This window comes from Hemicordylus capensis, chromosome 3 (genome assembly GCF_027244095.1).
Source record: "Hemicordylus capensis ecotype Gifberg chromosome 3, rHemCap1.1.pri, whole genome shotgun sequence".
Classification (NCBI taxonomy): domain Eukaryota; kingdom Metazoa; phylum Chordata; class Lepidosauria; order Squamata; family Cordylidae; genus Hemicordylus; species Hemicordylus capensis.
Window position 1 is genome coordinate 116,446,335 of NC_069659.1, and position 11,374 is coordinate 116,457,708.

General features: G+C 43.0%; 1 protein-coding gene across 1 annotated transcript in view; it reads left to right on the top strand.

Annotated features, from left to right (window-relative positions):
- Positions 1-9,002, top strand: part of ACE2 (angiotensin converting enzyme 2) — a 47,211-nt gene extending 38,209 nt beyond the window's left edge. The window contains exons 13-17 of the mRNA XM_053310670.1: positions 21-193; positions 3,579-3,637; positions 7,374-7,474; positions 7,823-7,939; positions 8,804-9,002. Coding sequence (XP_053166645.1) covers positions 21-193; positions 3,579-3,637; positions 7,374-7,474; positions 7,823-7,939; positions 8,804-9,002 — 649 coding nt within the window. The remainder of the gene's footprint in view (positions 1-20; positions 194-3,578; positions 3,638-7,373; positions 7,475-7,822; positions 7,940-8,803) is intronic.
- Positions 9,003-11,374: the final 2,372 nt, after the last annotated feature.

Sequence of the window (11,374 nt, forward strand, 5' to 3'; positions counted from 1 at the left end):
CTTACCTGTATCTATCACAGGGACATGCTTGCCTTAGGAAGATCACAGCCTTGGACTAAAGCTTTAGAAAGCATGACAGGAGAGAAGAAAATGAATGCAACACCATTGCTTCACTACTTTCAACCTTTATATGTATGGCTGCAGAAGAACAATTCCAACAGAGTTGTTGGTTGGGATATAGCCGAGACTCCAAGTAAGCTGCATTTGCATTATGGGTCAGATGTGAAACTACAGCTTGCCTTCAGTGTCTTTTACTTTGATGCTATCCCAAACAAAGAACTGGTGGGAAGGAATCTTCTATATATTTATTTCTCCTAGGTGTACCTGTCGCTAATCCCATGTGTGGCAGCTCTCACGAGAGTTCACGAGCAGCTGTCAATTAGCTACGGGGGATGAGAAGAAAATAGGGATGCTGGCCACCAGTGGGCGGCTGGCCAGTGGGAGAAGGCGGTAGTGGGCTGCCCGGCCAGCAGGAGCAGGTGGCAGTGGGCCAGCCCGGCTGCCAGGAATTGGCGAGCGAGCAGGCGGGAGGAGGTGGCGGGCCAGCTTTCCAGGCCAGGCAGAAGCCACGGGTGGGTGGGCAGGGAAAGAAGCGGGCTGCTCCTGCCAACGGGTGGCCAGCCAGCGGGATCAGCAGGCGGTGGTGGGCCAGCCGATCGGGAGCAGCAGGCGGTGGTGAGCTGGCCTCATTGCCCGGAATTGGCGGGTGGGAGGAGGTGGTGGGCTGGCCAGAAAGCCGGCCAGAAACCTTGGAGGGGCGGTGGGGGGGGGAGAAGTGAGCCAAGCGTGGTGGTGGGGGAAAGCGGGCATGGGGGGGGTGGGATAAGCAGACACAGATACTCTGCGTCTGGCCCAGCTAGTTATAGTAAAAACTTGACTCGAGAATAAAGATGGTTTTGAAAGATTTGATTGAGAGGGTAGTGGCTTCTCAGCTCCAGGCAGTCTTGGAGGGAGCTCATTATCTAGACCTATTTCTAACTGGTTTTTGGGTGGGCTATGTGGTGGAGCCTACCATTGTCAGCCTGATGGATTATCTCCAATGGGGAATTGGCAGAGGGAGTGTGACTCTGTTGGTCCTTTTGGATCTCTTGGCAGCTTTCAATGCTATCAACCATAGTATCCTTCTGGGCCATTTGAGAGGGTTGGGAATGGGAGGCACTGCTTTGCTGTGGTTCTGCTTCTACCTCTTGTGCAGGTTCTAGATGGTGTTGCGCATGGAGACTATTCAAAATGTGAGCTTTTATATGCCGCCCCCTATGTCTCCATACTGTCCCCAGTGCTCTTTAACATCTAACTTAACCACTGGGAGAGATCACCTGCAGAACTGGTTCAGGGTGCTATCAGTATGCTGATGACACCCAAATCTATTTCTCCATGACATCATCATCTGGAGAAGGCATAATCTCCCTAAATAATCTCCCTAAATGTGTGCCTGGAGGCAGTAATGGGCTGGATGTGGGATAACAAACTGAGGCTGAATCCAAATAAGATGGAGATACTTATTGTGTGGGGTCGGAACTCCGGAGACAATTTTGATCTGCTGGTTTTGGATGGGGTCACACACCCAAAAGGAACAGGTTCACAGTCTGAGAGTGCTTCTGGATTCAAACCTCTCCCTGGTGTCTCAGGTTGAGACAGTGGCCAGAGGTGCTTTCTATCAGCTTTGGCTGATACACCACCTGTGTCTGTTTCTTGAGATAAATGACCTCAGAACAGTGGTAAAGGTAAAGTGTGCCATCAAGTCGATTTCAGCTCCTGGTGTCTACAGAGCCCTTGGTTTTGTTTGGTAGAATACAGGAGGGGTTTACCATTGCCTCCTCCCACACATTATGATATGATGCCTTTCAGCATCTTCCTATATTGCTGCTGCCTGATATAGGTGTTTACCATAGTCTGGGAAACATACCAGCAGGGATTCCAACCCACATATGCTGATAACCTCCTCCAGATATGACTGCAACGCACTCTATGTGAGGCTGCCTTTGTATGTGGTCTGAAAACTGCAATTGGTACAGAATGCACAGCCAGGTTGATCTCTGGGTCATCTCAAAGAGATCATATTACTCCTATATTAAAAGAACTACACTGGCCCGGTCACATAAGTGACTGGGCAAAATACAATGTGCTGGTGATAACCTATTAAGCCCTATACAGCTTAGGCCCAGTGTAAGTAAGACAACATCTTCTTCGCTATGAGCCCCATTGCTATTGAGATCATCAGGAAAGGTTTGTCTGCAGTTGTCACCAACACATCTGGGGGCTACACAAGGACAGGCCTTCTCTGTTGCTGCTCGGACACTCTGGAATGTGTGCTCCCTGCTGAAATAAGACCCTCCCCATCACTGACAATTGTTAAAAAGTCTCTTTTTATTCACCCAAGCTTTTAACCAGATTTGTAGTTTTAAATTGTTTTAAGGTTTTAATTCCTGTTTTAATTGGTTAAATGCGGTTTTAGCCTGGTCTTTTTACTTGTTTAACTTTATTAATCTTTTACTTTACATTGTATCTGTTTTGTTGATGTTGTGAGCCACCCTGAGCAGTAGTGTACTGGAGGGGGGTGTATACATATTTTAATAAATAAATAAATAAATATGCTAGATCCATTGCTCCAAATGCTGGAAAATCATCATGCACAGAAAGTAGAGTTGCTAGCAACCAATTATTTACAGCTTCATCTTCCTTCCTGAAATTTCACAGCATAATTACTATAACAAATAAGCAGAGATTTAAACAGCTAGCAGTTGCCATATAGTCACTGTTGATAGATGAAGCATAAACTAGTGCCAAATCTCCCATCCCTATCTCCCATCAGCTTAGGTCAGAAATAAGCCAAGCCATTTCCCAAAAAGTCCAGAAATGGCTCACCTCGTTTCTGAGCCAGCCTGAATTCAGCCTGGCCCAATCCCTCCGTAAGCTCCAATCACCTTTTCTTCCTTGCACTTAACTTCTTTCCATCTTACCCCCTATTTCCCAAGCCCCGTCCCTTCCCTCCAAACTGTACTTTCACGTTAGACCAGCAGCATGGCATTCTGGTCATAAGGAAAGGAAAGGAGAGAGGTCTATCCCTCCCTTTCCAGCCAATGCCTAGTACACTGCATAAGCTCCAGTGATTTCCCCCAAGGGCGACTGACACTGCAGCAGCCCTTGAAAAAATGGCAGTTCTCAGGTCCCATGCGGTCTATACAGTGTCCCAGGATCAGGTGCCACCCAGAGAAGGGAGGAAGAGGCCTCCTTCCCTCCTTTTCACTACAGTGATGCCACACGTTTTTGCTGCTCTCATCCCCAGCATGGCCACCAAGAGTGGTTTAACAGACGAGGGGAGGGGTGAGGAAGCAGGTGAGCCAGGAATTATTCTCCAGCTCAGACTGTAATCCAAGTTCTAGAAGAATTCAGGGCCCAAATAATGCTTGCTGCTCCTTTCAGGTGAGTATTATGAGCCCACAAAGCTTGTATCTGGGCCACAGCCGGGCAAGATTTATAAAACATCACTAGTCAAAAACCTCCATTAGGCATTTATGATCAGCACCACCCATACAACCATGATAACAATGCATTTTCTTTTCATCCTTGAAATCCAGATATGAATGAATCAATCAAAGTGAGGATCAGCCTGAAAGCAGCACTGGGAATCAATGCAGTGAGTATAAAGACATGACATTATGTTGTGTTTTTAAAAAGAGGAGGAGGAAGAAGAAACCCAAATCATAAACAAGACTTTCTAGATCAGTTTGCTACAGTCTGTATGCCACTTATCTAGTCCTCATTGACCTTTGAGTTTATGGAGTATGGTGAGTCCATAAATGGCCGATTCAACACAGGCATGGTTAAACCCATTCAAATAATTGAACAGGGTTGTGCATTTTGTATTTTTTTCTGTTTTGTTTTTGGTTCAAATCTGAAATACCCCAATTTTGTTCTTTGCTCGAAATTGCAAAATCCGAATCCGAAATGTTTTGGATTTTAAAAAATGGCCTCCAGGAAAAACTAGTAGGTGGGGGTGGTAGTGCCCGATGGGTGAAAACTACCACCCAAGTTTCAGAGGAATTGGGCAAAGGGCTGATTTTTGGAGAATTTTTGAAGTATAGGATTTTTCCCATAGGGAAGAATGGACCTCCATAATACCTGCCCCATAACTGCACTTGGGGGGCACCAGGTTGGCCCAGAGCGAGTGGTGGTGTAGAGCACATAGAGTGCCAACCACCCACATGGGTTGCTAGCCCATGGGGTACTGGGTTCTGTTGTTTCTGAGATGTTTTGATTGTAGATTCAGATTCTCTGGTAGCATATGAGAGTGGATTCATGGTTTGTCATTGAAAATCTATTATGCTACCAGAGAATCTACACTCAGAACACCTCAGAAACAACAGAACCCAGCACCCCATGGGTTAGCAACCCATGGAGGTGGTTGGCACCCTATGTGCACTACACCACCACTTGCTCCCGGCCACCCCAGTGCCCCCCAGGTGGAGTTATAGGTCTGCTGAAACCTCCATTATTCCCTTGGGGGGGGGGAACCTTAAAGAAGCATAAACTTCAACAATTCCTAAGAAATCAGCCCTTTGCCCTATTCCTTTGGAATCTGGGTTGTGGCAGGCACCCCTTGGGGCACTGCCATCCAACCCACTGTTTTTCCCCTCAGGCCCCCTTTCTGCCCCAAATCTGCCCCAAAGACATGTCAACTTCAAAAATTCTTTAAAAATAAGCCCTTTCCTCAATTCCTTTGGAATCTGGGTGGCGGCAGGCACCCATTGGGGCACTACCACCTGAACCACTCTTCTGCCCCCAAAGCCTCCTTTCTGCCCCAAATCCACCCCAAATAACATCAACATCACACATTAACAACAGCAGAGCTTTGGAAGAAAATCAGGCAGATTTCCAAAGGTCATGCACATCCACATCCCCCCCGCCCGAAATTCAATTGATCTACACACAACAGTGTGAAACAACAATGAAATGCACACTGCTCCACTGGCCAATGAGGGTAAATGCACACTGCCCCACTAGCCAATGAGGGTAAAATTTACCCTTAAATTTGCTTAAAAGGAATAAGGAGGCAATTGCCAGCAGATCAGCCCATGCTTTTGCTGGCCAATCTGCGGGCTGGAAGGGCTGGAAATTCAAACAGATGTCAAAACTCAAAATGGAGACTGAAGGAGAAAGACTTTTTACGATTGCAATATGGAGTTCCAAAACAGCTGAAACGACAAAATGTTTTGTATCCGAAACAGGGACGTTTTGTTTTGGCTACAAAATTTTCTGTTTTGAGCATTGGGTGTTTTGTTTTGGCTAAAAAACAGCCAAAATGCACAAAACGTTTTTTTATCCAAAACGAAACACACATCCCTATAATTGAAACAATGGGTTCAGGTACTCCTCTTAACTCTGTATTGGATTGCAAATTATATGTAGCAATGTGGTCTACTTGCTTTAGGCACTGCTGGATCGAGAGGCCTACACACATGCCCCAGCCAAAGTTAAGCACTTTATAAGAGTTAAGCATACACTCAAACCCCTTCCATTGATATCAGTGGAACTTAAGATGCATACCTTTGACTGGCCTTTGCCCTCTGTAAATACCTACACATATATAGGACTGCCAGAGTTTAAAGTACAAATGCAACCTGTATCGAAATTTGCTAGTTTTGAAAAGTGGTGCAGAGAGAGAGCAAAGTCTGACCTCAGCTAAAGCAAGGACCACCAAATCATATCAGTATCCTATGCCATTCGGAAATTGCTTAGTGAATGCTCAAGCGAAGACTAGATTTTACACACAGGTACAGATTGTTGAATGTGATTTGAAAATGTTCACAATATTGATACCCTATGAACAATAAACATTCTTTAAAAGCCATATAAATGGAAAATGGTTTCACCCTCCATTGGTATGATTCAGGGGTTCCCAACCTGTGGTACTCCAGATATTGGTGAACTACAACTCCTGCCATTCCTAGCTACAATTAATTGTGGCAGGGGATGATGGAAGTTGTAGTTCAGCAGCATCTGTACTACCACGGGTTGGGAACCCCTGGTTTAATGGATTTATTCTGAAGAAATAGAATGTGTAACATGGAGAAGAGAAATAATAAAACGTGCCAAAATCAATGTGCGGTAGTCAGCAGCACCAGCTAGTGGAGAGAACAATTCTTTGTCCATCTCTTTTTCCAATTTAATATTCCATATGGCTAGTATGACATAATAGTAACTTTGTTTCAGGGGCGTAACTATAATAGGGCAAGGGGAGACAGTTGTCTGGGGGCCCACTGCCTTGGGGGGACCCCCAGAGGCAAGTCACATGACTGAGTCCCCCAGCCACGCACCTGCCAGGGCTTCCTTCAGTTCTAGTCATCCTCCAAAACTGATGTGAGTATTAAGACCTGGAGCAACCAGAACAGCATGTCTTTCTCTGGTACCATTTAATGACTTGCATCGTCCACAATTTACAAAACCTTTAAAAAAATAATTTAGGATGATCTATTGTGGCATAGGTTTTATAGATAGATAGATAGATACAGTAGATAGACAGACAGACAGACAGACAGACAGAAATAAATAAATAAATAAATAAATAAATAAATAAATAAATTTTACTATGCTTTTTGTTACCACTATTCAACCTCATTTAAGATTTCTTTACTTCATGAGCTGAGCTTCAGTGAGGGGTGGGGGCATTTAAAAATCTTGTCTCTGGGCTCACTCCAAACTTGCTACACCCCTGCTTTGTTTACAATGTATAGTATATGTGCAGAAAGAGGAACACCTCTACCTCTTAGCTCTTTTATTAACCTGACTTTCCAGTCCTAGAAACAGATATGGCATAATACTACTGGCTCAGTTCCTATTTTACAGTACATATCATTTATTTACTATTAGACTAACCCAGCACTGCAGAACTTCAGTGCTCCAGCTGTTTTTGGACTACAGCTAGTTCGATCACCGCCAGCCACAATTGCCAATAGTGAGGGATGTTGGGAGTTGTAGTCCAACATCTCTAGGAGGTATGAAGTTGTGTAGCCCTCGTTTAACCACATGCTAAAGTCTAAACTCTGAAGTGTGTGTGTTGTCACTTGGTGTGTTGTCTCGGGTAAGGATTCCAGCCTACTCTATATATGAGGTATACTGGATTGGTTTGAGGTGATGTCTATGCCACTGACTCAGCTTCCAGTCCTTCATTTTGCCTCATATCCGTTTCCTTATACAGCACATGCAATCAACTGTGTGTTAAATATCTTTGTTAAAAACAAACTACACATAACACTGATAAGGCTTAGTGTTCTTCCTTATGTATGCTGTTCCTTTAAAAGTTGCTTGGAGGTTGCTCAGATGAATCTAAGGATGTAATCATAAATCTGACGGAGTATTATTTGAATTTGCAGTATGAATGGAATGAAAATGAAATGTATTTATTCAGATCAACTATCGCCTATACCATGAGAGAGTACTTTCTGAAGGTCAAGAAAGAAGCAGTTCCATTTGTGTAAGTGGGTACATTCACTTATCTTTGCTGTAGGTTATTGCTGTGCAGAATCTGTGAGGATTTGTTTCCAAAAGCACATTTTAGGAAAATGCCTTGCCAGAATGACCTTTTGGCACCTGGAATGCAGCCAGCATTCCTCTTCCAAACAGGCTAAAGTAAGGGGAAATGGCTGGAAGACTAAGACTGAGAGGTACACTGAAGCACCCCGGAATGGCATAGCGAGCATGGCTAGTAACATTACACACAGAGATATATTGATTAGTCTATTACTCATAGTGTTCATCCATATCGTTTTAAGCCCAGTATAATACTCCCTGAAAAGATAAAATCTTGTTTTTCCCCCATCAGAGCCAACGATGTTCATATAAGTGATGTGACATCAAGGATCTCCTTTAATTTTGTTGTCAGCATGCCCAATAACATCTCGGACTTGGTTCCTAAATCTGAAGTGGAAGAAGCAATCAGGTGAAATATTGGATTGCAAAGAGATAGTATGCAAGTTAAGTGGGAGAATTATTGGAGTGAAGCTGCTGGCATATTGGTAATATTCATAAAGCAATTGACTTGCAATTGATGTATATCAACGGAAAGCACACATATGTTATTGAATAAATCCAATTGAAAAATAATTGGAAGAATGCATGAGAAGAAGCACATGTAGAAATACACCTATAAAAAGAATATGAAATAGCAAAGCCACTTCAATATGGCATGTGCAAAGTATTCATCATTAATAAACATGTGTTGTTTGTTTGGAGTGCAAGAATCAGGCAGCCAGCCAGCAGCTGTCCAAATCATGTACTCATAATGAAATGAACAGCAATTACCTCCAAGCAAGAAGTTGTTCTCACATGTTGGAAAGGTTAAAAAAAAGGGCAAATGAAAATAAGAAAATGGCTTCCTTTGCCAGAAAATACCAGGCAAAGTGAGAATAAGCAATAAGGCTTTAAAATGTGAATGGAAGAAATAAGTACTAATGTTGATCATTTTAAAATTTATATTTGGTTAGAAAGTATAAAAGTCAATGATAAATAGCAGAGGATTGAGAAATAAAAAAGAGACACCAAAGGAACTTGAATGAGCAATAAAATAAAGTAACATAGTAGTAGTAGTAGTAGTAGTAGTAGTAAAAAGGAGCTAGAATGGTACTGGAGTCCACAAATAATAAAGTCATCACAATTGTCGTTTTCTTTTGACTCATGATGTGCTTTATTATATCAGGCCAGCATTACTTGGTGTAATTCCATTAAACTTTATAGTAGAAAGGTGAGAAATATCTGGGAGGGAAATCCTTGTTTCTATGTAATTGGATTCCTCTTTTCTTGGCAGAAAGTTTCGGGGACGCATCAATGACGCTTTCAGACTAGATGACCAAACTTTGGAGTTTATTGGCATTTCTCCAACATTGGCGCCACCTCAAGAACCTCCAGTTACTGTTTGGCTTATCGTATTTGGAGTTGTTATGGGTGTTATAGTGGTTGCATCTATTGGCCTGAACATCTCAGGGTTGAGAGACCGAAGAAAGTAAGTGACATTTTATGTACAGAACATTCCTTCAACAAGTATGCCATTCTGTCATTCTGAACAGTGTAAGAGGTATAAAAATATAAGGCAACATGGTTTTGGTTCAATTCCACTACACAGAAAACTAACATATTCGCTGGCTATTGCTCCAGGGGAGGAATTTTCTTCAATATCTCCTTCCCCAGGAGGTGCCCTGCACCATCCAAAATATATATCCCTGAGGACTGTGCAAACCTTAGGGACATATTTTTGGGTGCTGTGGAGCTCCAGAGACTCTCCACAACAGGGATGCTTCTTCCCTTTGTGCAGGTACATGGTGAGGATATTAGCTATTCTTGGATTATATGTACAGTATGAATGTGTATCCGTAATACCATTTGATGGCCAACATCCTGACTCAAGTTGTGCCTATGGAGGCAAACAAAGAACGTGGGAGCATTCCTGCTTCAGCAGCCTGGGTGGTTGTGTGTTTGTGTGTGCAAATTTTTACCGATCACGTCTTCACTCAGAAGCACTCTGTGCTATCTGAAATTATGTCCCTAAGGGCTGTGTGACTCAGAGACATAATTTTTGGTGGCACAGAGCATTTCTGGCAGAAGGGGAAAGAAAATTGCCTCCCCATATGCAAGTGAGAACACTTCTGCTACACGTATGCCCTCTTTGCTTGCACATGTGTAGCTTTAGGTGGGATGTCAGCTAGCGCATTGAGTAATGTTGTTGAAGATAGCAAGCCCAAGAAATTAATGTTGGTGTATTGTCAATGTATACATAGCTTAGTACAGTACAGTGGCTCACATACTACGCAAGGGGTCGTGGATGGGCTGGGCACTGCCCATGCCCCTGCACACGTGTAAACACCCGCAATGGGGCTATACTGAAGGACAGCAGCACTCAGTGGTAAGGGTTCTGTGCATGGACATGCATGATGCAACACCCATTATTATTTCCAGTAGGTGTCACATTGCACAACTCCATGCATGGAGCCCTTAAAACTGAGTGCTGCTGCCTTGCTCAGGGGTGTGGGAGTGCTCAAGCCACCTGCATCCCCTTGTGCAGTATGTCAGCCAATATTACTAGAGAAAAGCAGAGCTTTTCCTTGCTACATGTAAATGTGCTCAGGACTTTTTAAGTCAATATATTACTTTTCTGTTCAGGAGACGAAGGGCTCCAGAAAGTGAGTCAGATAATCCTTATGACGAGTGTGAAGATAACCCGTATGAGATGTGTGAAGAAGAGAACCCAACATCTAAGGTCTATGGAGAAAAGAACCCAGCATTTCTACAGGATGAAAATGTCTCAACAACTCTTTAACAAAAAAACCCTGGCTAATTAATGTCCCCTATTGAACACCGCATACTAGTGCCAACCATTTAATATGCGGACAGTCACATTAACGTGAAAGCTTCTGTGCATACGAGAATGCCAGATCACTGCTGTGGTGTATAAATGTCTTTATACACTGAAATGTGAAATTCATGGCCAGAACTTGATGTTTGGCAGGGCCATTCACCTGTTTTGAATGAAATGGGTCTAAAACAGACTCACCAGCCTTTCACTCCCAATGACAAATGGGTGTTTTCCTAATGAAAATTGCCTCCTCCCTGATCACAGATCTCTCCTATTTGCCCCACTTGGAAAAATACATATCCACCCCATTCCCCACCATATATCTCTGTTGCATCTAGTTTAGGCCTTGGACATCTTTCCTTTTCTATCTCTTGGTAAAATGTCTTTTCATTCCAATGGCATTTTATTGATTTGTCACTTTAAAAAATTCAGACAATGGAATATTTCTGGAAAAGTTCTGTTTACTAGCCTGCCATTTCTTATGGAAATTTTAATTTATGTGCCCACTAAATACTCTTACTTTTAACAACTTCAACTGAAGATTATCTAAGATACCAGAAAAAGCTTCAGTTCAAAATAATTTTTTTGTTGTTGCAAATAGTAATGCTGACTAAATAGCCCAGCTAATGTCAATGCCCTTGTATCAGTAGGATGGACCCATGTACAGCCCATGAAAGACTTTTGGTGGCTCTCATGGTTGGTCTTCAAGCTGTCAGAATCTTCCTACTCTCTGGTTTTCATGGGGGCAGAGATAGATTTTAAAATGTGGTGGCAAAAGTTTTTATCAAAGGCACAGGTAATAAGTAGCCTATCCCTCCCCACTTCCCCCAATTTATAAGAAACATCTATCAAGGTCTTCTGAAGAATAAGTCAGGTTTTGAGTAATTGCAAAACTGTAGAGACGAGCAATATATTACTCAACAGCAGTTTGACAACCACCATATTCAAGCAGCTGATAGCATAAGAAACTACCTTATAGTATACCAATGGCCTACCTAGCTGAATATTGTCTACTCTTAACTGGCATGG